Source organism: Urocitellus parryii, chromosome 4, assembly GCF_045843805.1.
Source record: "Urocitellus parryii isolate mUroPar1 chromosome 4, mUroPar1.hap1, whole genome shotgun sequence".
NCBI classification, from domain to species: Eukaryota; Metazoa; Chordata; class Mammalia; order Rodentia; family Sciuridae; genus Urocitellus; species Urocitellus parryii.
In genome coordinates, this window is record NC_135534.1 from 43,365,381 (window position 1) to 43,393,125 (window position 27,745).

The following is a 27,745-nucleotide window of genomic DNA, read 5'->3' on the forward strand; positions in this document are numbered from 1 at the left end:
TCATCAAGGAGTACGGTAGTACAGGCAGATCCAATTCACTCTCAATGTTCTCTCAAGAAAACCACAGAACCTACATTTTAAATATATACTTATTAAACTGTAGCCCCATGGTTCATTCTGATTTTCTTGTACGTGCTCTTTAAGCAGCCAAACAGGTCTTCATCTCCAGGTATTCTGCAGGCCACTGCAAGTGGAAGAATCATGAAAATTCTATTAAACGGAATTCACCAACTGTCAGGACAACCATCTGTCCTGGTTGACTTAAAATACCTGTCAGAAGGTATTTTGGCAGAAGTGCTTTGGTGTCTCTTAAGAGAAGCTACATCTCCATCATGTTGCCCTTATTTATTCATTCCTGTTCTCATAAAGTGGGGAAAACAGCCATGAGGTGGAGTGCGGCTAAGACAGAGACTGCAGACAGGCTCCCGAGTTCAAACGCTGTGTTTGCCATAACAGCTAACGTATGGCCATGGGTGAGCTACTGGAACCATTTCTTTGTAACAAATGTGAGAAATGTACATATAAAGGAAAGCTGATGGAAAAACTTAAATGTAACCGCCGAGGTCATTCTTTTTTTAAAAAAATCTAGTTCAGAAGATAATTATTCATTCTCAATGGGAATTAACTACAATAGGTAATATATGTTCCTTGAGAGAAAAAAAATAAGAAATATCTTCCCAAATTTAAATATGTGAATTTTTCCAAGTTATATAAACAAAACATACTTTATGCTTATTTATTTGCTTATTGTCTTTTTTTCTGATTTCTTCACTGCTGTGTCCCTCATGCTTTGAAGAAGCCTGCCAAGGACATCGTAGGCACTTCCTGTATGTTTATTTACAGAACAATGCATACTTTCATATGAATAAAATTAACATTTACTCTTTTTATGACAGCAAATGTCTACTACCTAAATTAATTTTTTAAAGCATCTTCTTATATCATAGACATAACCAATTATTACTCAATGTCCTAAGAGGAAACAAATTCCATAAGATTAAGTAATTTACCCAAGGTCAATTTGTTCGCATGAATTGGCTCATCTACCTAATAGTTCCTAGAAGAATTCTTATTGTTTCGAATCATGTTTCTCTCCGTATCTGCTTTCCTTGGTGTACTATGGGATGGGAGAAGAAGCATGACGGAGAGAATAGATTTCAGTGCAGATGTTGGAAGTGTGCTGATTTGGGGAATAAATATAGAGTTCATTTACTCTATGATATACATTTAGTCACACAGCCATCTAACAATTTCCCAGGATAAGCCAGTGCAGGTGTTAATTTGCCCCGGAGAGGGACCTGAAAACCCACTTACAGCTTGCTTGAGTTTTTATTTGGCAAGAGCAAAAATACCTATATTTGGGGAGACACTGGTATGTGAATTGAATCACTCCACTAATGGATTAAATGCAAAGTTATACTAAATCACTCCACTCAAAGTGAGGTTGACTTGTAAATGCTCCCAGAGGTAATTAGCGACTAGGCGCATCCAATCAACAGAAAAAACAATTCAGACTTGGGCAACAGTGGGTGGCGGGAAATCTGGAAGATTGACATTAAACAAACCCTTTGGGTAACTCCATCTTACTCAAATTTTCTAAGCATTAAGAGCTATATAGTTTAAGCCTCCAGCACCATTTGGTGAAAATGATTACACATGGGCAATGCTCCAGTGAAACAGAAACAACGTATTTAATTCCTGTTTTTCAAGGTCGGCTTCAGGTGCCCTCTCTGGAAGTCTTCTCCAGGTCATCCCATAAGAAGAAATACCTCTCTCGAGCATTCTCAGAACTTTTCCCAAACCCAACTGCAAGCTAGTTCTCTTCTGCTCTGCATTAGAGGATCTGAGGTCACAGTAACCTCCTGAGGGCTGCCTTCTTTGCCTTATTCATATGGGTCTTACACAATGTCCAGCTCAAAGCCTAGAATGCAAATAAGTGCCAAATGCCTGAATCTTCCCCTGGAAGTAGCCCATACTAGGTTTTGTTCTATCTTGTCACATAAAACAAGGTACTTGAAAGACATTATTCTTTCTTTAGAAACTCTCTGACACAGAACTCCTAAAAAGGAACACTTTGCTAAGCAGAAAAAGAAAAGTAACATATTAAAGGATTTTCACTCATGCATATTCTAATTTACTTTTGTAAATGAAGCACCAAGGGACAGATCCTCCCAACTACTTAATTCTAAGATCCCGTTAGGGAGAACCAGTCTCCAACTCTCAGCTCTTCTCTGAGTCCCATTCAGAGCAAAGCAGAAGTACTCTGATGTTGGTATTTAGAATTTTTTTTTCAGCTTTGAGAAGATCTACGGCAGTCTTAAACATAGACAATCATTCTTCTCCCTACAACAACCTCAATCCCTAATGAAATAAAATTTGTTTCAAGCAAGAAGAGAGTAAAAATCATGCTGATTCTATTCTTTGCACTATACAAAGCAGCAACCAAGATAATTCTAACAAGCTGGCTAACCCCAAAATGAACCCTATCAGGCTTTATAGCTAGTACTACAGGAGTGCTTCCAGTTAAGTGAGCTTTCTATTTAAATTTATTAACATTATTAATAGGCTAGCATTGAAATGAAGGTTTTCATTTCCTGAACATGCATCAACTCATAGCTGGACAAGGGATAGTGAAATGTGAGAAAAAAACAAATTAATTAAGGAAAGAATAATGAACTTATCTTTTAGACTTTATGTTTTTCTAAGTGTTCTCCTATACATTGTAATTTAATTCTTAAAATTGGTGCATTCTTCCCCTTTCCAGACAATGAAACTGAGGCCAGAAGACCATAGGAGACATATCTATTGGCAACCTTAACTATTGCCTCAAAATTCTTCCATTTAACATATGGTAGAATTGCTCCAAGTCATTAAAATATCATAGAAAATTAAAAAAAATTCTTCCATTTACTCATTGATAAAAAGGAGTAATAATAGAACTGATTCCATATGGTTAAAGTGAAGATGAGATAAATTAGTACAGAGTGTGCTGAACCCTAATCTTCTGCTCCTCCACAATCTCCCACTTTTTCCATTATCCTACTCCACACCTCTACAGGTTAAAATATAGCATTAATAAGACCAAGGCAGATGAGACACATGGAAAAAATCTAAAGCTACACCCTATCACTTTAAAACGTATAAACATATTTAATGAGCCCTCCCCATGTACCAAGTTCAGTTCCAGCACTTCATATGTATTAGTGGATCCCATCCTGACTACCGCCATATATAGTAGGTACTCTTCTTATCCCCATTTTATCAATGAGTAAAGGGATGGATTTTGAGGTAGTATAAGCAGCCTGCTAGTTTCCCTCATGCACTAACCTTGGAAGATAAGACCTTCCATGTTGGCAGAGCTGTGGTGAAGCAGAAAACCTTTGAGCCTCTCTAGAGCCTTTCTGTCCACTAAGATCACCTCGAGTCACATATGGCAAATGTGGCTAGCATAGTAATGGATTTTTAATATTATATAATTTAAATGTAAAGCGAATATTTGAGGAGAGCAGTTTTCGTGACACTGGACATCAAGTCCATGAGAAGCAGTAATCCTTGAGATGGAGGCTGTAAAAGAGAAGAGTCCCACAATTACCACAGCTCACACTCTGACACCGTTTCCAGGCGGCTGCCTAGTTGGGGGCTGGGAGAACTTAGCAGAGCCCAGCATTCTCTCCCAGTGGAGGAGAGGAAGCTGTGGTCTGGGCAATCAAGGCCCCGATTTCACAGGACAGAATACATGAAAGGAGATGGCAGCATGAAAAGAGGAATATGGATCTTCCTGAAGATCTGCAGGATGATTTACTATGCATCAGCAATGGGGGACACTTTCCAATGAGGTACAAACAGATTTTACGTATCTGGAAGTGGGATACTAGTATAAGACCCAAAAATGTGGAAGAGGCAAAGCTTAGGGAAAAAAATTGAAAACCATGCCAGGAAAAACCTAGAATACCTCAGCAGTAGAAATATGGATGTATGGGAATACTACCATTAAGATTGGGAAAGGAGAGACTGGGCTGTAGAGTAGAACCACCCAGAAGGCAACAGTCTCTAACAAATACACTGTACCAAGAACATGTTGTACCTGTTCCCAGCAGTCAGATGAGAATCTCATGACTCATGGGGCATTGAGTGGAGTATGCAGGAGGATCGTGCCTCAGATGGAAAATCATTAGCTCTACTCTACAATAAGCAAACCAAAGTTTATTGGGCCTATCCAATAAACCTTGAAAGTAGGATTTAAGATTGCATTTGGAAAAATAAGAGGCCCAGAATAGCCAAAGCAATCCTTAGTGAGAAAAGTGAAGCTGGCTATATCATAATACTAGACCCTAAATTATACTACAGAGCTATACCAAAAACAGCATGGTGTTGGCACCAAAACAGATATAAAGACCAACGGAACAAAATAGAAGACATGAAGACAAATCCATGTAAATACAGTTATCTCATACTAGACAAACGTGCCATAAATATACATTGGAGAAAAGATAATCTCTTCAACAAATGGTGCTGGGAAAACTGGAAAGCCATGTGTAGCTGAATGAAATTTAACCACTAGCTCTCACCCTGCACAAAAATCAGCCCAAAGTGGATCAAAGACCTGGGTACTAGACCAGAAACCCTACAACTACTAGAAGAAAACACAGGCCCAACTCTATCATGTCAGCTTAGGATTTGACTTCCTCAACAAGACTCCTGAAGCACAAGAAGTAAAATAATTAATAAATGGGATGGTATCAAATTAAAAAGCTTCCTCACAACAAAGGAAACCAACCAAAAGCATGAAGCAAGAGCAAAAAAAACCAATAACCCAATCAGTAAATGGGCAAAGGAACTGAACAGACACTTCACAGAAGAAGAAATAAGAATGGCCAACAAATACATAAAAAAAAGGTTCAACATCTCTAGCAATTAGAGAAATGAAAATTAAAACTATATCGAGATTTCATCTCACTCCATTCAAAATGGCAACAATCAAGAATACAAGTAAAAATAAATGTTGGCAAAGACGTGGGGGAAAAGGTACACACATACATTGCTGGTGGGTGTGCAAACTGATGACACCTCTCTGGAAAACAGTATAGAAATTCCTCAGAAAACTTGAAATGGAATCACCATTTGACCCAGCTATCTTACTCCTTAGTATATGCCCAAAGGACTTGAAAACAGTTATACTACAGTGATGTAGCCACATCGATGTTTATAGCAGCTCAATTCACAATAGTTAAGATATGCAACCAACCTAGATGCCCCTCAATGGATGAATGGATATGTGGTATATATACACAATAGAATATTACTCAGCCATTTAAAAAAAATGACTTTATGGCATTTTCCAGAAAATGGATGGATCTGGAGACTATTATGCTAAGTGAAATAAGCCAATCCCAAAAACAAAGGTCAAATGTTCTCTCTGATATGTGGATGCTAACACACAACAAGGAGGGTAGGAGGAGAATAGAAGTTCAGTATATTACACAATGGGGAATGAAGGGAAGGTAGGAGGGCAGGAAATAGGAAAGACAGTGGAATGAATCTGACATAACCTTCCTATGTACATATACATAAATACACAATAGTGAATCTCCACATCATGTACAACCATAAGATTAGAATCCTAATTAAAATAAGATTACTCCGTATTAGTATAAATATGTCAAAATATACTCTATTGTCATGTATAACTAAAAAGAATAAAAATAAAAAATAAATAAAAATAATAAAATTGTATTCTGATGACTTACTTAAGTCCTAACACAAAACTCGAGAATTTTTATAACACACACATGCAAAGATAGAAAGAAAGACTGATTGAATTCAAACAAGGCAATATTCACAATGACTAGCATTCAATTAAAAATTGCCAAGCAGGCAAGGAAGAGATAATAAGAATAAACTCAATCCATCAATTAAAATTTACACAGCACTGGCACTATTATTACAATTGTAGTCCAGAACACTAAACAGTAGTTATAGTCATAATATCATATATTCAAAGGGTTAAATAGAGACATGGAAGATTTTTAGGAGTCAAACTGAACTTATAGAGATAGAACCACAATACATGACATAATACACGGAATGGTATTAACAACAAGAAAGCAAAAGAAAAGTTATTTACCTTGAAGGCATAGAAACAGAAATGATCAAAAATAATACACAACTGTTTTTATGTGGTTTTGTCTCTGTGTCTATTCTGTACCATTGGTTTACATGTCTACTTTGGTGCCTATATCATGCCATTTTTGTTACTATAGCTTTGTAGTATAGTTTAAGTCAAATATTGTGATGCCTCTTCCTTCACTCTTCTTGCTAAGCATTGCTTTGGCTATTCTGGGTCTCTTATTTTTCCAAATGAATTCCTAATTGCTTTTCTTATTTCGTAAGGAATAAAAATTTTTTGGTACTAGGGATCGAACTCAGGGGTACTTGACCACTGAGTCACATCCCCAGCCCTATTTTGTATTTTATTTAGAGACAGGGTCTCACTGAATTGCTTAGCAACTCACCATTGCTGAGGCTGGCTTTGAACTTGCAATCCTCCTGTCTCAGCCTCCTAAACTACTGGAATTACAGGCATGTGCCACCATGCCTGACTACCATGGAATTTTATTTGGAATCTCATTGAATCTGTATAGTGCTTTGGATAGTATGGCCACTTTGACAATATTAATTTTGCCTATTCAAGAGCATGGGAGATCTTTCCATCTTCTAAAGTCTTCAATTTCTATTTTTAGTGTTCTGTAGTTTTGTAGAGGTCTTTCACCTCTTTTGTTAAGTTGATTCCCAAGGTTTTGTGGGTTTTTTTGTTTGTTTGTTTGTTTGTTATTTGTTTTGTTTTGTTTGAGGCTATTGTGAATGGAGTAGTTTTCCTAATTTCTCTTTCAGAGGATTCATCACTGATGTATAGAAATGCATATGATTATGGGTATTGATTTTATATCCTGTTACTTTGCTGAATTCATTAATTAATTCTAGAAGTTTTCTGGTGGAGTTTTTTGTATCTTCTAAGTAGAGAATCCTGTCATCAGCAAATAATGATAGCTTGAATTCTTTTCATATTTGTATTCTTTTAATTTCTTTCATCTGTCTAATTGCTCTGGCTAGAGTTTCAAGAACTATGTTGAATAGAAGTGGTGAAAGAGGGCATCCCTGTCGTGTTCCAGTTTTTAGAGGGAATGAGGTATTGGCACCAAAATAGACATGTAGACCAACAGTACAGAATAGAAGACACAGAGACAAACCCACATAAATACAGTTATCTCATACTAGACACAGGCACCAAAAACATACATTGGAAAAAAATATAGCCTCTTCAACAAATGGTGCTGGGAGAACTGGAAATCCATATACAGCAAAATGAAAATAAACCCCTTACCATGCATAAAACTCAACTCAAAGTGGATCAAGGATCTAGGAATTAGACCACAGACCCTGAGCCTAATAGAGGAAAAAATAGGCCCAAATCTTCATTGCATCGGACTAGGCCCCAGCTTCCTTAACAAGACTCCTAGAGCACAAGAAATAAAATCAAGAATTAATAAACATATGTACTCAAACTAAAAAGCTTCTTCTCAGCAAAAGAAACAATCAATGAAGTAAGGAGAGAGCCTACATTTTGGGAGTAAATTTTTGCCACACACATGTCACACAGTGCACTAATCTCCAGAATATATAAAGAACTCAAAGAACTTAATACCAAAAAAAAAAACAAACAACCCAATCAATAAATGGGCTAAGGAGCTGAACAGACACTTCACAGAAAAACAATCAATCAACAAATATATGGGAAAATGTTCAACATCTCTAGTAATTAGAGAAACGCAAATCAAAACTACTCTAAGATTTCATCTCACACCAGTCAGAATGGCAGTTATCAAGAATACAGAAAACAATAAATGTTAGCAAGGATGTGGAAGGAAAAGGCACACTCACACATGGCTGGCAGGGCTGCAAATTGGTGCAACCAATCTGGAAAGCAGTATGAGGACTCCTTAGAAAGTTTGGAATCATTTGACCCAGCTATCCCACTCCCCAGCCTATACTCAAAGGACTTAAAATCATCATACTACATTAACGCAGCCACACCAATGTTTTTAGCAACTTAATTCACAATAGCTAAACTGTGGAAGCAACCTAGATGCCCTTCAATAGACGAGTGGATAAAGAAACTGTGGTACATACACACAACAAAATATTACTCAGTATTGAAAGAGAATAAAATTATGGCATTTGCAGGTAAATGGATGGAGTTGGAGAATATCATGCTAAGCGAAGTTAGCCAATCCCACAAAACCAAAGGCTGAATGTTCTCTCTGATAAGTGGATGATGATCCATAAGTGGTGGGTGGCACATGGGATAAATGGAGGAAATTTGATGGGGCAAAGGGGAAGGAAGAGTAGGGAGGAGAAATGGGGGCAGGAGAAATGGTAGAATGAGACGGACATCATTACCCTAGATACATGTAAGACTGCTCATAGGTGCAACTCTCCATCATGCACAACCAGACAAAAGAAAAATTCTGCTGCAATTGTGTACAATGAATCAAAATGCATTCTGCTGTCATGTATGCCTAATTAAAATTAATTAATTTGTTAAAAATAATACAGAGAGAAACAAGAATAATATCTTGAAAAATGAAATGAGTATCAGTGAGCTTGTGGAAAACTTTAATCAGTGAATACACACATAATTGTAGTCCCTAAACAAGAAAGAGAAAAGGGAACAAAAAAGATATTTGAAGATAAAATGGCCAAATTTTTTTTCAAATTTTTGATGACATTCAGTAAATCCCAAACATAAGAAACATGGCAAAAACTACATCAAGGTACAGCATAATCAAATTGTTCAGTATCATGATAAAGAAAATGTCATAAAAGCAGAGGGAACCAACAGCAGCAGCGCCAGTCAGCTCAGGATCTGGCTTCCTTAACAATACTACCAAAGTGCAAGAAGTAAGATCAAGAATCAGTAAATGGGATGGATTCAAACTAAAACCTTCCCAGCAAAGAAAACAATCAATAACCTGAAGGGAGAAAATCTTCAGCACATGCATCTCAGATAAAGCACTAATAACCAGGATATATAAAGAATTCAGAGAACTTAACACACACAAATTATATATATATATATATATATATATATATATATATATATATATATCCCAATCAATAAAATGGGCTAAGGAACTGAACAGACACTTCACAGAAAAACAATCAATCAACAAATATATGGGAAAATGTTCAACATCTCTAGCAATTAGAAAAATGCAAATCAAAACTCCTCTAAGATTTCATCTCATCCCAGTCAGAATGGCAATCATCCAGAATACAAACAATAATAAATGTTAGTAAGGATATAGGGGAAAATGTGCACTCATAAATTGATAGTGGGAATGCAAATTGGTGCAACCATTTTGGAAAGCACTATGGAGATTCCTCAGAAAACTTGGAATGGAACCACCATTTGACCCAGCTATCTCATTCCTCAGTTTATACCCAAAGGACTTATAATTAGCATACTACAGGGATACAGCCACATTAATGTTTATAGCAGCTCACTCACAATAGTTAAACAATGGAACCAAGTTAGGTCCTTCAACAGATGAATGGATAAAGAAACTTATATGGGTTAGGGTTGTGGCTCAGCAGTAGAATGCTCACCTAGCATGTACAAGGCCCTGGGTTGAATCCTCAACACCACATAAAAAGTAAATAAATAAAATACAAAGGTATTATGTCCAACTTAAAAAAAAAGAAACTGTGGTATACATATACTATGTAATATTACTCAGCCTTAAAGAAGAATGAGATTATGGCATTGGCTGGTAAGTGGATGGAGCTGGAGAATATCATGCTAAGGGAAATAAGCCAATCCCAAAAAACCAAAGGCCAAGTGTTTTCTCTGATATACAGATCGTAATTCACAATGGGTTGCGGGGAGGACCTAGGGAAGAACAGAGCTACTTTAGATTAGGTAGAGGGGAGTGAAGCCAGGTAAGTCGGTATGGGGGTAGGAAGGATAGTAGAATGAATCAGACATTACCCTAGGTACCTATATAACCATACGAACCATGAGATCTTACATCATGTACAACCAGCAGAATAAGAAATTATACTCCATTCATATATGATGTAACAAAGTGCATTCTACTGTCATGAAAAACTAATTAGAAGAAATTTAAAAATAAATAAACAAGTAGCAAGCAGAGGGAACATAGTTACATTATCTAAAGAGAAATAAGACAACGGATTTTCAGTGGGAAACAATGTGAGAAGACCATCTTTAAAAGTATGAAAGGAAAAAAAACATCAACTCCTAATTCTGTACTCAGCAAAAATATTTCCAAGATTGAAAGCTAAAGACCTTTTTCAGACGTAAAATATCTGAAAGAATATACATCACCAGCCAGCCTGAACTCTGCGAAATGTTAAAAGAAGTCCTTTAGGCAGGATGAGAATAATACCAGATGGAAATACAGATTTACACAGGGAATAAAAGAAAATAGTAACTACATGGGTAATCATAAACATATAATAGGTTTTCTTATTATGTAAATGTGTTTAAAAGATAATTGACTAATTAAATAAAAATAATAACAATGTAGCCTGGAGTTTATTATACAAGTAAAAGTAAAATGTGTGGCAAAAGGACAAAGGTCAAGAAGACGAAAATATACAACTGAAATATTCTGATACATAAAGTGGTACAATGTCATGTGAATAGATCATGATGAATTAAAGGTAGATGCCATATGCCCTGAAGCAATCACTAAAATAGCAAAACAAAAAGTTTTAAGTACTAAACCAACAAAAGAGAGAACATGGAAATCACACACAAAAAAATTCACTTAATTCAAAAGAAGGCAGAAAGAAGGAAAGAGAAAAAAGAATAGATGGGACAAGTAGAAAACCAATAGCAAGAAGATAAATTTAAATATAACTATGTCAACAATCATATTTAATGTAAAAAGTCTAAATACCTTGGTTAAAAGAATAAAATTGTCTTATTGACTTAAAAATAAAAAGGGAAGATCCAACTATAGACTTCCTATAAGAAAAGCATTTTATATGCTACACCCTGTATAAATCTCAAATTATATACAATAAGTGAAACAATTCAGACCAAAAAAAGTACATATTGCATGTTTCTATTTATATGAGTCTAGAAAACATAAATTGATCTATAGTGACAGAAAGCAGATCAGGAGTTCCTGGGAATGGAGGTTGGGAGAGACATATGGAAGGAATTAAAGAGGAAAGTTTGTGAAGATAACTCTGTTTATTACCTTGATTGTGGGGATGGTTTCACAGGTGTATTCATATGTCAAGTTACCACATTATACTCTTGGAATATGCACAGTTTATTGTAAATCAATTATACCTCACTAAAGCTGCTTAAGTTTTGATCTAATACTTAATTTAGTCTGCACAGAATAATTTGGCGAACCTGCTTTTTTTTTTACTACACCAAATATAAATGCATAACAACTATTGCAGATAAAAATTTAGCATCCAAATTGAGATGTGTCTGAAGTGCAAAATATAAGTGATTTTGAATATTATTTAAGAAATATAAAATATTATTAATTTTTTGTATTGGCCATTGATTAAGATAATATTTTTAAATAAAATGTACATTTAATTTCACCGGTCCCTTTTTGCTTGTTCAATGTGGCTCCTGCAAGACTTAAAGTCACAGCTCAGGATATATTTCTACTGAATGGTACTGCACTGGAAGGAAGATTTAATTGAAGTACTCAGGATACATTATAGTGTTCATATTTCTTCTCAACAATGGGAAGCCAGAATAATAACCCACCAAAGATATACAAGTTTTAATTTCCAGAACCTATAAATGCGTTGCCATTCATGGTAAAAGAGACATTGCAAATGTGATTTAAGTTATGAGTCTTGAGATGAGGCTGTTACCCTGGACTAACTGCTCGAGCCCAATATAATCACAATGATCCTTATGAGGGAAAAGGGGAGGCAGAAGGTCAGTGTCAGGGAAAATAATACGATGAGAGAAGCAGAGAAAGGAAAGGTGACCACAGAAGCAAACACAGAAATGACGCAGCCACAAGCCAAGGAATGCAGCAGCTTCTGGATCCCAAGGAAGGCAATGACCAATGATCGTGTAGAGCCTGCAGGATAATTGGTTTTAGCCCCCTAAAGCTCATTTGAAATTATGACCTCCAGGACTGTAAGATAATAAATTCATTCTAATTTTCCAAATTTGTGGCAATTGGTTATTTATAGCAGCAATAGGAAAAGTTTCAATTTCATCTACCTGGAAGTGGGATACTGCTAAAACAAATACATGAAAAATGTGAAGAGGCTTTAACATTGGGTCATAGGCAGAACCTAGAAAACTTCTGAAGAACGTGGTAGAAATAAGCTACAATGCCTTCCGTAGAAATAGGGTTGCTAACAACAATGCTAGTTAGGTCTCAGAAGAAAGTGGAGAGCCTGCTGGAAAAAGCCTGTATCATCATAAAGAGCATTTAAGTCATGGTGAACTGACTGCTAACAGAACATGGGTGTTAAAAGTGCCATCATGGAAAGTTTAAAAGGAAATGAGAGACACATTCTTGGAAACCAGAAAACAGGAATCCTTTCTACCCAGTGGCAGAAAGTTTAGTTGAATTTTGTCCTGCAGACAGGTGAGAAACAAACCTTGTAAATGATGAACATAAACATTCAGTTGAAGAGATTCCCGAGCAAAGTGTTAAAAGTGTAGCCTGATTTCTTCTTACTACTGATAGCCAAATGTAAGAAGAAAAAGAGAGATTGAGGAAGAATGGTTTAAGCAGAAAGGAATCAGGACTCAATGATTTGGGAAATTCTCAGCCTGGCCACCTGGCAAAAGAAAATAAAATTAGGGGCTCGGGTTGTGGCTCAGTGGTAGAGCCTAGCAGGTGCGAGGCACAATCCTCAGCACTGCACCAAAATAAATAAATAAAATAAGTATGGTGTCCAACTACAACTTTAAAAATATTTAAAGAAAAGAAAATTAGGAAGTCGTTAGGAGAGCCTTCTCCAAAGAGAAAGCCAGGGCTGTAACTGAACAATCTGTTGCCAGTGGCTTGAAATGACCAAAACACCAGAAAAATCAATTACCCGAGAGCTCTTTGAAAAGATCAAATGTGTGATTCCTGGATTCCCTCAGTCATCTCCACAGTGGTCAGAAACAGAGATGGGGAGGAGCCTCTTGTCCAATGGACAGGAGACCTGCAAGATTCTTGAGAATGTTCAACAGACTAGAAGCAATATTAACCAAAACTGCACAGCACTGGCATAAAAACACACATAAACCCATGGATCAGAACAGAGAGGCCAGAAACAAATCCACATATCTGTGTCAGTTGATTTTTGACAAACATACAGTGGAGAAAAGAAATTTTATTCAATAAATGATCTTAGAAAATTGTATATCCGTATGCAAAAAAAAAAAAATTAAACTAGACCCTGGCCTCTCACCAAAATCAGTCAGACTTAAATGAAAGGACTCAAAACTATGAAACTAACAGAAGAAAAGATAAGGAAAATGCTTCGGGGCATTGGAACAGACATGGGTTTTGTGAATAAGACCCCAAAAGCACCTGAGACAAAAATAAAAATTGAAAAATTGGATGACCTCAAACTAAAAAGCTTTTGCATAAAAAGAAAATCACCCTGAAGAACTGACCTGAAGAATGGAAGAAATATTTATCTAACAAGGAAAGAATCGAGGTCCAGAATATATAAGTAACTCAAACAATTTTTTTAAGAATCTGATTTTAACATGGGCAAATGACCTACACAGACATTTCTTAAAAGAAGATAAACAAGAGCTGAGATGTAGCTCAGTGGTCTAGCACGTGTGAGGCCCAGGGTTCAGTCAGAAGGAGGAGAAGGAGGAGGAGAAGAAATATAAATAGCCAGCAAGTTTATGGAAAAATTCTCAACATCACTAATTATCAGAGAAATGCAAATCAAAATCATAGTGACCATCCATCTCACCTCCATTAGAACAGCTGTCAAAAAAAGACAAAAATACTAAAGTAGGCAAGGATGCAAAGAAAAGGGAACTCTTGTACAGTATTGGTGAGACTATAAATCAGTACATCCATTATATGAAATGCTATAGAGGTTCCTCAAAAAACTAGAAATAAGCCTGACACAGCGATATATGTCTATAGTCCCACTTATTCAAGAGGCTGAGGCAGGAGGATTATTCAAAACCCAGGAGTTCCAGACTAACCTGGGCAACATAGCAAAACTCATCTCCAAAAAACAAAGCAAACAAACTAGAAATAGAACTGTCCTGTGATCCAGCAATCACTCTACTAGGTATATACACAAATGAAACAGAGTCAGTATGTCAAAGAAACATCTGCATTCACATGTTTATTGCATCACTGTTCACAACAGCCAAGGTGCAGAATCAACTAGGTGTTATGGTTTAGATATTAGGTGTCCCCCCGCCCAAATACTCATGTGTAAAACAATGCAAGAAAGTTTAGAGGAAAAATGATTAGGTTATGAGAATTTTAACCTAATCATCAAATTAATTCCCTGGTAGGAATTAACTGGGCGGTAACAACTGTAGACTGGTAGGGTGTGGCTGGAGAAGGTGGGTCCTTAGGGATATGTCTTTGGGGTATATATTTTGTCCCTGGAGAGTGGATCAATCCCTGCCCCTCACTCACTGTTACTCTCTCCCTCCGTCCCTCCCTCCTGGTTCCATGTCCTGAGCCACTTTTCCTCCATAGTCTTTTGTTATGATATTCTGCCTCACTTTGGGCCCAGAGCAATGGTATCCGCTATCTATGAACTGAGACCTCTGAAACCACGAGCCTCAAAATAAATTTTTCCTCCTCTAATTGTTCTTGTCAGGTCTTTTAGCCACAGCAGTGAAAAAGCTGACCAAACCACTAAGTGTTCATCAACAGATGAATGGATAAAGAAAATATAGTACATATACACAATGGAATATTATTCCGTTATAAAAGAATGAAATTCTGTCATCTGAAGCAACATGGGTGAAACTGGAGGACATTTTATTAAGTGAAATAAGTCAGGCACAGAAAGACAAATACCACGTGGTCTCCCTTAAGTGCAGAAGCGAGAAAGTTGATCTCATAGAAATAAAGAATAGAAGAGTGGTTTTCAGCACCTGGGAAGAACATGGGGGAGGGCAGGATGGAGAGAGAGATGGTTAATGTGTTCAGGTTGCCTAAGAGGAGAAATAACCTCTAATTTTCTACAGCACAGCAGGATAACTAGGGTTGACAGTAATTAATTATTTCAAAAGAGCTAGTAGAGACGATTTTGAATGTTCCTGAAACAAAGAAATGATAAGTATTTGAGGCAATGTTTATGTCAATAACCCTGATCTGCTCTTTACACCTTGTTTACGATACTGATATATAACGTTGTTAACGTTGTACCCCATAAATTTGCACAATCACTGTGTATCACTCAAAAATAAAGCTATGTTTTTTAAAACATTCTTGGGAAGTTTATATCCACAGAAACATAGCCAACTTGAACTGAAGGGAGCAGAGAAAGGACAAAATGAAAGAGAGCTGATAACCGCCCCACCCCCCCAAAATTCTGTCAGCAGGCAGCAGGCTGAAGAAACTACTGAGTGCATACCCATGCTGTCGTCATGCAAAAGGAACGATGTCTCCGAGGAATAAGCCACAAGCACACAAGACCAGGAGTTATTCCCAAGCCTTGAAACAGTGGAGTTTGCACTACGGAATTTCAAAATTGCTTGGCCCTGGTGACCCCTTTCTTCTTTCCATTTCCTCCCCTTTGAAACAGGAATGTCTATAACCGGTGTTCTACACCTGTCCTACCGTTGCCTTTTGGAAACAGATGAGCTATTTTCTAGTTTTGCAATCTAAAGAGGGGAGGGGAATTTTTCCCATAATGAGTTCCACACCTGACTTAAATTATTTAGATGATGAAATCTGGAACTTTTTTCAGCTGATGAGATTAGAGGAGATTTTAGATTTAGAGCTGGAGGACATTTTATTAAGTGAAATAAGTCAGGCTGTAATAATTAAACCTTTTGAAGGTATTGGGATGGAGTCAATGTATTTTGCAAGTGAGAAGACATGGAACTTTGGGGACCAGAGAGCAGACATTGTGGTAAGCAAAATAATGGCTCCCCCAAAGATGCCCATGAGCTAATCACCACGACCTGTGAATATGTCACTTCATATGATAAAAGGGGTCTTGCAGTTGTGATCAAATTACAGATCTTGAGATGAGGAAATTATTTTGGATGATCCAGGTGGGCCCAGTATAATCACAAGAGATAAGAATATAGGGAAAGGCCTCCCCAAACTCTAAAGCGAAGTTACTTTCCCCCCACAAAGAAGCTGAAAATCCCTCCCAGTTGTTGCAGCGTAGCAGACATCCCAGAAGCAGTTGCCAAATTAGAGAACACACAGATGACACAGCAGAGGGCCATCCTGGGGTCCCTACACTTGTGGAATAAATGTATAAGTGATAGATAGGCAGGGGCAAGTCTCTTATAAGGTAGACAAGACCAGGGAAATTTTATTTCAAAAATTTTATTAATCACTTACTACTTTCCATGTGCAATAGTAGGCTCTGAGAACCTAGAATTATCTAGATCAGCAAGACCCCTGCCCTCCTGAAGCCAAATTTTCATAGCAGCCTTACTAGGATCAAGAATGGCATGAACACTCAACAGTGACAGAACAGACCTTGTACAATGCAAAGAGAAAAGTAACCAACTCTGTATTCTCTTAACCATACCCAGCTTAAATACTTCTCTCTTCACAAGAAAATTAACATATCTGTAGTCTTGTTACACGTCATTATACAATACATGCAGATTTGCAATATATCATTAACAAGCCTTAAGTTGTCTAACAGTGAATATGCAAATCTTGTTCCATAATGTTGGTTCAGTTATTCTAAAGAAATCCTTTTGTTATCTTCATAAAAGACCGAGTTAAACGAACCCTGCCAGGGATTTGCATAGATAAATATCCAATCCACCTCTCTACCATATCTGACCAGTTCATTTTTCTACTTAAAAGTCCTCACCCCCACTGTGAGAGTAAAGTACAAAACCATTAATGTGGCCTACAGGCAGGGGTGATATTTACAACACTTAATAACAAGTACATAGCCTCCTACCTATCAGAATGCACACTGGCCATAAATCATCAGTCCACTCAAAACTGTGCATATCAGCAGAACATCCAATGTAACCTGGCCTGTGACTTCCTCGGCAATGACTTGCCACCATTCAGCCATGCTAGACCTCTTTCTCTTGGTCTCTTCCTTAAGACCTTCTTACATATTATTTCCTCTGCCGAGAATGTTCTGAGCCCCACCCCTTACTATACCAGGCTTTTTATTCATTTTTCAAGTCTCTGCTGACATGCCACTTTTTCAAGGTAGCCTTTCTCTGCCACCATCTACTACTCCAGTTAAATCAAATCTTCCTCTATTACTCTTTTTTGGCAGCCTAGCTATCACCTTCATTGTAAGTATAGGCGTTTTGATTCAATAATGACCTGTGCAGTGATTGTTTCCTTCATTATATCTTAGAGCAGGGGCTGCATCTATCTTACCTGCTCTAACTGGTAATCCTGCTATTAGCACATTGCCTAGTATGTAGAAGGAATTTCAAAATGATTCCTAGTGCTTATCAAGCATTTACTACGTATCAGAAATTGTAGTAATCACTTTAATAGACTATCTCCTTTAATCCTAGTAACAGCCCCATGAGGTAGCTATTACAAGGGTCTATTATTTTAGGTGAGGACACTGAGGCATGATCAAGCTACGTAATTGCCCAAAATCTTAAAGCAAATCAGAAGTAGGGCTGGAAGCTGAACCCCGGCAGTAGAGTGCCAAAGCCCATGCTTTTAAGAATCACACTGTACTGACTTTTCAAATACTTAAAAAAATTTAATAAATTGTAATCAAGTTTATAGCTGGCAGAGCCAACTAAGCTGCACCCAAAGAGAATGCAACCATAAAACATCCTCTGTGCTCACAGTCTATCCATGATATGAGTGATATGGACATAGATATAAGTAAAGCCAGAGATGACAACTGGAGATATGCCCTGGGTGAAAAAAAAAATGCATGACTGGCCAACAGTTCTCAAGAGTTTTGCAAATTAATTCCCCTTTCGATCCCCACCAAAATCCCCAGAGAAACACTTCACTACCAAACCAAATATTTTACCACCACGCCCCCTAGTGCCTCCTCCCACTCTCAGAACACTGCATATCTATTTGAATACTCTTCAGGACAATTACACACAGAAAATAGCAAAGGCGATTCACACACCAGATGAGCACTCCCAGATCAGCCCTCCTTTCTGACCTCTGCCCCATACAAAGGAGGAAGTGCCCTTACCTTGAAATAAAAATGCTTTGCTAGCATTGTGCAGTCCAGACACCTGCGTGACTCCAAAGGTGGTATTCACAAGATCAAGTTCGGTGATAAAATCCATCTGAAGGTCAGGGTCCAGACCAAAGCCCACCACTGGAAAGGAACAAACAGCTGTTATGACTTAAAAGGCAAAAATATAGAGCAGAAAACATAGAGGCAGGGACTGGCAGGGAACACAGGGGAGCCAGTGAAGGATATTCCCTCTCCTGGAGACTTCCTCTCCCTAGAAAGCAAAGGAAAGCAATTGTGTCCTATCACCCCTCCGATGGTGCAGCTTCTTTGTACCTCTTCCCAGCCTCACTCCCCTCTGTAAATGGATAAGCCCCCATCCAAAATCCCTGAGGCTAAATATATTTTGGAATTCAGAATGTATCGTATGTTTGAAAGGTCCTACATACTACATACTACAAATATTATGTAAGTCTTTCAGCAAAGTTGGAATGGGCATTCCATAATCAAATTCTGTATTTTTGTATTGGAAAGCACAATATTTTCCTTTAATTGGCACAAAAACTATAAATAGCTTAATACAAGTTTAGTTCAAATTTTGCCACCAAATGAGTTCAACTCAGGACAGATTTTGCTAGCTGGTGAATTATATAGAAATTTGGGGATTTTTAAGCTTTTTTTAGATTTGCAGACTATAGATACTGCATTATGACCCTGATCTTCCTGCTTCAAGGAAGCTGCAAGAGCAAAATCTGATACAACCACCAACAGTAAACACTAGCACAGAGTGAGCCCTATTAACCAGACCCAACCACCTGCAATAAAGAGGAAGGAAATGGAGAGGGTCCCTGCCCCTGTTGGAAAAAAAAAAGGGGGGGTGGTAGAGAGACTGACCAAAAAGGAGGATCCTTGGAAGAATAGATGTATATTTTTACCCAAGGGGATTTCTGGAAGTTAGATACCCTGACATCTCTTGTTGGAGAATCTAAGTGCAAAGAAACATGGCCCCAAATCTCCTCCCTTGTCTGAGAAAGGCGAATCCCCAAGGTTGTCTCTCCCAGGGAATGATTGTGAGGAATGATTCATTCATGATTGCAAAGTGATTTCCAATTATATATATTAATAAGGCTACAGATCACTCTAAGGGACTGTGTTTAAGCCATTCATAAAGGCTGTTTCTATCGACGCTTAGCATCTCAATAGTGCAATTCTGATTGCGCAGTTGGAAATGTTTTAATCAGCAACAGCTGTCAACTTTCCTCTGATGGTAATGCAGTCACCAAGGCAGGATTCAGAGAGCTTGCACCCAATTTGTCCCACAGAGGCTTAGTGAATATTCATCAGAACATCACGAGCCATCACGACTTCACCTGTCCCCCCTCCCACACCCCCCTCAAGACCTACAGATTCGGGGAAGGAAAACTACCCTCTCCTTCCTCTTTTCATTTTAGGAAGCAGGAACTGCTACAGCTCTCCAGTCTTCTGTCATCAGAAGGTTGGTCAGAAATGACTTTGGAGCTGCAACTTGTCATTGCCAAGGCAGAAAATTGGTTAAATTGAAAGTGTAGGACATATAATGGCCTCTCCGTTTTTGTCAGGCTTCCCTGGGTCTACCGAACTGATGGTGTAAGTTTCCTCCTTTGAAAGGCAGCCAGTTATGGGATCAGTTTACCCAAAGACAACTTTTTTTTTAAAGAGAGAGAGAGAGAGAGAGAGAGGATTTTTTAATATTTATTTTTTAGTTGTCGGCAAACACAACATCTTTGTTTGTATGCGGTGCTGAGGATCAAACCCGGGCCACACGCATGCCAGGAGAGCACGCTACCGCTTGAGCCACATCCCCAGCCCCCGAAAGACAACTCTTACTTGCACTGACTCTGCACTCATTCATTAACAATGTTTTCAAAGAGGCACTGCTAAGGACTTACTATGTACTATATATATTGCTAGGCACTGGATAGGTCCTCATGAAGCTTGCATTCCTAGTGGGGGAGGGAGACAAGAAATAAATAAATTTTTAAAAATAATAATTTGAGGTGATATCAATGCCAAGAAAAAAATAAAGAGTAACGGGATAGAAAGCAACTTGTGCAGGGAGCCCTACTTTAGATGAGGAGGTCAGGGAAGGTTCTTTTGAGCTAAAACCCAAATAACAAGAAGTAGCAAGATCTGCCGGGAAGGTTTTTCACAGGTAGAGTTCAGCAAATGCAAGCAAGGAACATATTTGGAGAGTTCAAGGAATGGAGAAGAATAGTGTGGCTGTGGCGGAATGTGCCAGGGGACGGTGGTAGAAAACAAGACCACAGGTAGGCAAGGGCCAGATCACATAGGTCCTGTCACCCACAACAAGGAGTTTGGATATTATTGTAATATCATTGGAGGGTTTTAACGTTTATGTTTAAGGAAAATTGAAGTTTCTACCTGCCCACTCTTGCTCATCCTACACACAGTCTCAGTTCACAAGTGCCTACTCTGTGCAAAGCAGAACTGAGATTGACAGTTTTCTGTCATCTCAAGTTACAACACCGTGAGCCTGTGGTTGAGACCTGTGATGTTTTTCTCCAAGTGAGCTCAGATGCTAGCAGTTCTGTGATCACCTTGAAAAGACAGGAAAGGAACTAATATTTCAGTTTGAGCTATAGTGTTCTACACCTATATGGCAGAAATTAAATCAAGAGTGATCTCAGAGGACCTCCAAGCTGGTCTTTCTCTGGCCAGGAATTTTGAAAATGGCCTGGGGAATGTGCCCTTAGCTGGATACAAAAGGAAGGAAGTATCCCTGTTGCTCCAGTGCCTTGCACCAGACCTGACATATTACAGGCTTTTAATTTAGGACTTGATTAATTATCTAATGTGTGGGTGCATGATCATTGCTTTGGGAGCAATGATCTCAGAGCAATATGCTTATCTGGGGACAACATGATAATACGGGATGGCATACAGGTCAGAGAAACTTTCAAAAGAGACTGTGGTTAACTGAATTATTGGCCCTCCCCTATCTATCCTCTGTGCTGTGTGACTTTGCAGTTTCTTCTAGTGAGAGTAAATCTCCCCATCCCTTGACTTCAAGCCCAGCCATTCAATCTGTCTTGGCCACTGGGATCTTGATGACACTACACAAGCAGAGGCTTAAATGTGCTTGCATGAAGGAACTACTTTCTTGTACTTCTGAATCTTTTTTTTATTATTTTTAGTTGTAGATGGACACAATACCTTTATTTTATTTATGTGGTGCTGAGGATGGAACCCAGTGCTCCACATATGCAAGGCAAGTGCTCTACCACTGAGCCACAACCCCAGCCCTGTATGTCTGAATCTTGATGAGAACATGGCTCTGCAGCCACACAGGTCAAAGAGGATGGAGACTTGAGAAGCAGACCAACTCTCAGATATGTGAACTAAAATAAATGCTTGTTGTTTTGGATGGCTTGCTAATAGCCAGTTTCTGTCCTATCTCTTCCCCCTACGAATTCTGTGCCCTTGGAAAAAATCACTTCCCAGAGCCTTAGTTTCCTCATTTGTAAAAAAGGAAAAAATAATACCTCCCCCCAACAACACCTGAACACTCCAGCTCAGGCTGCCACCTAGTTGGTATATAGCTGAGGTTGCTTCATCTGTCTTTCATACGACATAGTTTTCCAGACTTTCCCTGGTGCTCAACTCCATTAAAATAATGTAAAAGCTACATAAGGCCTTTCTCCAAGCTGATAACTGTTTTGCTCTTTTTTGTGAAAACACCCCATAAAAACAGAACAAGAGAAAATAAATCAATTAGGCTTCTGGATATAGTTTTCTTCTTTCCCTTTAATTGCTACCTTTCAGGATGGAAATGCCCAGTGCCAATAGCAGGATGTGTAAGGGATAGCACTTTGCACACTGCCTAGGGAATCAGAAAACCTATTAATAAGGCAGCATTTACATGACCTCTCCAGACCTTTTGGAGTGTGAGTGTTGGTTCCATTCAATTTTTTTTTTATTTTAATGTTTCTGTTTCTTGTCCAAGCATGGAGTTCCTGCCCTTTCCTAGGGAAACCCTATTAAAATTTTCGACTTTTGACATAAAGTCTCTACAAATGGCTGAAGCTGGGAATTAGAATTAAGCAGGATAAAAAGCTCCTGGGGAAAAGATATTTTAAAAAGCTGGAAGGCAGCATGTCAAAGTCACAGAGGCACTTGAGGCCTGGCGCTGGGATTCAGAAACTTCACCTTAGCCAGGACACCTGCTGCTGTTAGTCACTCCTTAGCCCTGCCCAAGGAGTGCTGGAGGCCAAAGCCCACTTAGTCCATCTTTGATGTCTAAGACCTAGGCTCCCAGGCAAATCCCCTGGGTCTGGCTCACTTCAAATCTAATCTGGCTCATTGCCCATGGTGGCAGCTGTCTCCCTGGTCCATGCAGAGTAAAATGATGCTGAAAAGATGCTCTAAGACCTCATTTACCAGCAGGATTTCACAACCACTTGATCGGTTCTTAATACCCCAAAAGCATTTTTCTCAAAGAATATGCTTTATGCTTGTTCCAAGTTGGCTGATATTTTACATGATCACTGAAGGCTGGGGGCACATAGTCACTGGTCCATTACTCAATTCATAATTAATGAAACACCTGGGAATTGCTTCAAAAAGAAAATCTCTCCTTTCCAGCAGGTGGCAGCAAAAGGCATTCAGAAGGCACCTAAAGGCGTTGGTGTTTCAGGTATTTCCTTTACCCCCTTCCCTGCAGACCAAAACAAACTGGAAATCAGTGGCAGAATAATCATTGAGCTCATATTATACTTCTAGGCCACTGAAGAAGATTCATGGACGTGGTGTGCTATTACTGCTATTACTGTAGGCTTCTAAATTTTCATTATTAATGATTACCCGGAAATCCCAGATTCTCACCCAGAAATAAGAACAAGAACTGGAGAACAGCATCTTCTATCTTAACTAACTCGACTTTGCACCCTAAAACAAGTTCTCTGAACGAAAGCAGCGTAAGCAGCTTCCTTAGGACACCTATCATTAGATCTTTTCATATGTAACTGCTTCTGCACTGCAGTCTTGCTTTAATTAAAATGTGCCTGATATCATCTATTCATTTCCATTAAAAGGCGGTGATATCTGAGCAGCTCACTAAGTGAACCACATGTTTATTTCATCTAGGACTGTTAACAGCTCAGACAACAATTGTCTCACTTGACAAATAAACTTCCCAAGCAGCTGTTTGGGTCCTGATAAACTCATCACCAGCCATCCTCTGCTACCTAAAGAAGAGGATGGACGTCTGATGTGGGAATGGGGATTTCTGGAAAAAATCAAAGAGATTGTCCCCAGAAAGCTACTCCCTTAAGCTACAAGAAATTCTAAGTGTATGAATTAAATCCCCCCCATATCTGATTCTTCTGACAATTTTTGAAGGAGAAATAGGTGCCTTCTGGTGTGTAAGCAGTACCAAGTGGCACTGAAAACCCAAGCTCCCAGTCTTGAGCCACAACCAGTGGGGTCAGATCCACCCATGTTCTTAGTCCTTGCACAAGCTTTTCCCTCTGCCAGGGATGCTTTCCCACTTCATCCCTTCAGAGTTTACAAGATACAACTCTCAAATGTCACCTTCCAAGTACAGCCTTCCCTGATACCACCACCTTTCCAGAATTAATTCACAAACTCCCTCCTCTGTATTTCCTTAATACAAACTTCTTTAACCCCACCTCCCACCATCCCATCAACTATAGAATACAAAATGCTTTCCATTTTCTATCTAGATTCTCAGCTAATCTGTAAGTTCTCGGTAATGAAGAACTAAGTCATTTTCCCTTAAGTTACTGGGCACCTAGCAAGAATGAAAAAATAAATGAATGAATGAATCTTCCTTCACAACCAAATATGTATAAGATTTAAAGGGAAATGGGATTGAGCAGGAGAATAAGACCATGTTCTTAAAGACTTCCTCCACAAGCAATGAACACTGGAAACAGAATCCACTCCTGGGTATGCATACTTTTTGGCAACTTTTCAAAGGAGTGATGTGAACAAAGGATTTAGACAGATTCCACATGACTTGGTGATATGCACTTAAGAGTGTAAACTGACCCATGGGATGCCTCTCCCTCATCTAGTGTCTCCTTGTCTTCCACTCCTCTGTAAGATGCTCACCAGCCTCAGATTCCATACCCCTGATGGGGAGCCCAAACTCTGCCCTAACCTCATCTTTCTGGGACCTGGTCCCTTCCAGAGCATTCTTGGTTGTAAAAGGCTAACCCATCCCAACAACGCCTGAATTCAAGAAGCAACTATTCTAGATTTAAAACAATCTTGACCTCTCCGCAGTCAGGGAAACTCCGATAAAGAAAAGCATGATGGTTCTTTTGTCCCTGGAGAAATCTCTCCTTGACGCTCTTCAATTAAGCAAAGGTAAGCGGCTTAATCCTGTGGAGATGGTAAGGGCCAGCTCAAAGCTCCTAGATGCCCAACTCTTGTATTTCCAAGGACTACTTGCCATAGAGGGGAGCCTGGGGCTCAAGTAGAGGGAACTTTTGAGCCAACCAGGGGCCAGCACCCCTCAGCACTCTCCGAATGAAGTTGCTCCCTGTCCTGGGAAGGAGGCTATACTTCCTGAGAAGAGGCATGGGAATGGTAAAGGGGTGAAGATAAAGGGAGAGGAAATGACCACATGTCCACTCTGGGGTTCAAAGACAGTGGGCAACGTGTACTGAGGATGGCTGGCTTAGAACTGAAAATCCCCAACACTCCCTAATCCGCAGGCCCTAATTTTACCAATTTCCACCACCACCCCCCAACCTCATTCCCACTCCATGTCTCCCAGCATCTGCTACTAGTTTCTCGAAGTAGAAGGCTATGTCCAGTCTCGGAACCCCAGGGGACTTGGGAACGCAAGGAAGCGGTGCGCTTAGAGTCCTTACAACTGCGTCTCCGGGGGCAGAAAGAAGTGGGGACTTGAGACAATCAGCCAGTTGCTCCCCACCCCACAACCTTCGATTATATCAAGGGAAAACTGATTTGAGAAAATCTCCTAGGATTGTCTCCACTGCTCCAATTTCAGAAATAATTGTTCGCCCAGCCCTTGGGGAGGGAGGCAGGTGGAGGACAATACTACTGGAGTTCCCCGGGGAAAGTCAGGAAAGGATAAAATGAGATCCGCCGGATCCCGGGCTCCCCCGCAGCCCTTTCCCAAGCTGCGCCTCACCCTCCCCGGCCCGGGCCGCGCCCGCCGGCTGGAAGCGCTCCCTCTGCGGGTGCAAGTCCTGCGGTTGCCGGTTTCTCGCCGGCGGGTCTCCAGGAGAGCTGTTTCCACAGCGCCTTTCAAGTTCGGGGATGTGAGACCCGCCCTCCTGCGGGTTTCGCCTCCCCAGAACCTAGAAGCGGGCTACTAACAGCAAAAGGGTGCGACAGCTCGGCCGCGCCCCTCACTCCTGAGAACCCGCTGCCTCGACCCCCGGGAAGGGGACACTCAACTGGGGTGCCTAGTAGCCCTTGAGTCCGGTTTCCTGCCCTTTCACCCCAAGCCGGGCAGAGAGATCTAAGGTACCAATCCACCCTTCTACCCTTCTCCGGACCAGCGCGGAGCTCGGCTCCAGGTCTCCCACTCCAGTGTGGACACTAGGCACAGCAGCTGCGCCCCTTTTTCCGCGTATCCCTCCACCCGCCCCAGCCTTGCTTACCTGTCCTGGCAGTGCACACACAGAACCATAAAACTAAAATCACATCCATCGGCATTGCTCGCGAGGGTCCCCGCCAAGCAGGGCGCACCGAAGCCAGGAAGAAACAAATGCACCTAGAGATCCCGAGACGCGCCGGGCTCGGAGCCGCCAAACTTGCTAGCGGGCGGCAGGGGAGGTAGCTCGGCAGCGCCGGGTGCTGCGCTAGGGGATCGCGCCCGGGATGGCAGTCCCGGCCGCCCCGCCCCCAGTCGGCCCCCCCACCGTGGGCGGTGGTGGCGCGGGGCTCGGGCCCCGGCCCCCGCTGCGGCTGCGCTCGCCTTAGGAGCTGGGGCGGGAGCGCAGGGCTTAGCCACTCCGGCAGGTTGCCCTCAAAGCGGGGCTGATCCAGTTCTCTTCCTTCGCCTATGGAGAAGCGAAGATCCGGGAAGCAGGCGCGGCTGCAGCTACCACCCAAAGCACCGGAGCGGGAGAGTCCCGGGACCCGCGGCCGTAAGGGAGGAGCTGGAGGCGCAAGGCTTCACGCGCTCCACTCCCTCCGAGCTACCCTCGCCACTGTCGCCGCCTCTGCCTTGGCGTGGCCGTGGGAGCTGCTGAAGTTGCCACAGTTCATCCCGGCCGAGTCGAAAAGCCGCCGAGCCCTGTGGATGGGTTTTTGTCCTCGGGGAACCCAGACCGAGGCGGCGCCACCGAGCGTGCCCAGCACCTCCTCGGAAAACAATTACTCGGGATTTGCTCTGGCAACTGGGTGGGGAGAGGCGGATGGGGACCTGAAGGAGATGATGGCTGAGACCCTGCTCACCACCTGTACCTCTGTCTCTTCTCGTTAGGCGGAACCTTATAACTGGGTGTACGCTTTTGGGGTGCAGGAAGAGAGAACTGAGGAGGAAGGTACAGGGAAAAGGGATCCCTAAAGAGATTAGGGTTGAGGTTTGGGGAGTCTATTTGCAAACCTTGTTCTGCAGGGCAAATGCTGCCACATAGGGGAAATTCTCAACCATTTTTTTTCCCTTGCGTGACTTTCTTGATGGTTTTGTCAAAAACCCAGTCTCATTTACTAGTAATATTTTGGCCTCTCCTGCAGTTCCTCAGGGAACACCTCTACCCCCCTACACACACACACACACACACACACACACACACACACACACACACCATTCTCTGAAGATAAAATGCTACCCCTTGGAGAGGGAACCTTCCCCATGAGAATTTCCAGGTTGGAGATCTCTGTCCCATTTCTTATTTGTCCCACTTCTACCCAGGAATGTTATTTATACCTGGAGTGTGGAGTCGTGAAATCGGGAAATGACAGAACCTCTGATTTATAACAAATGAGCTCTACATGATTTAAGCTCCCCAACTTGGTCAACTCTACCTCCAAGCCCCTGCCCCTCAACACTACCCTTGCAACACCCAAAAGAAAAATCCCAGAGGAGAAAAAGAAAACTCCCAATAACCCTCCCTCATTTCCTAGGAACCAATTCAGAATCCTCTTCAAGAATAAGGACTTGCCTTTCTCACTTTTTGCCCACCCTCTCACTTCGGATATCCTTAAACCCCAGACACCTTTGACCCAGGGAGCCCCAATAATGGTCACCAAATTAGCAGTACATCTTACTAAGAGAGAAGATCTTACCCACATGCTTGTCTGGTTTCTGCCCTATTTTCCGGATATTTCTGCTTGCAAGCCACTGTCCCAC

General features: G+C 40.5%; 1 protein-coding gene across 4 annotated transcripts in view; it reads right to left on the bottom strand.

Annotated features, from left to right (window-relative positions):
• Nell1 (neural EGFL like 1) overlaps window positions 1–26,103 on the bottom strand; it is an 826,302-nt gene extending 800,199 nt beyond the window's left edge. For 3 of the 4 annotated variants that reach the window (XM_077797508.1, XM_077797507.1, XM_077797506.1), the window contains exons 1-2: window positions 26,049–26,103; window positions 18,406–18,534 (exon numbers count right to left, since the gene is read on the bottom strand). In XM_077797508.1, the coding sequence (XP_077653634.1) occupies window positions 18,406–18,534; window positions 26,049–26,103 (184 nt within the window). Of the gene's footprint in view, window positions 1–18,405; window positions 18,535–19,778; window positions 19,791–24,503; window positions 24,567–26,048 lie in introns of all 4 variants that reach the window. The other variant, XM_077797505.1, reaches the window with a different exon arrangement.
• Window positions 26,104–27,745: the final 1,642 nt, after the last annotated feature.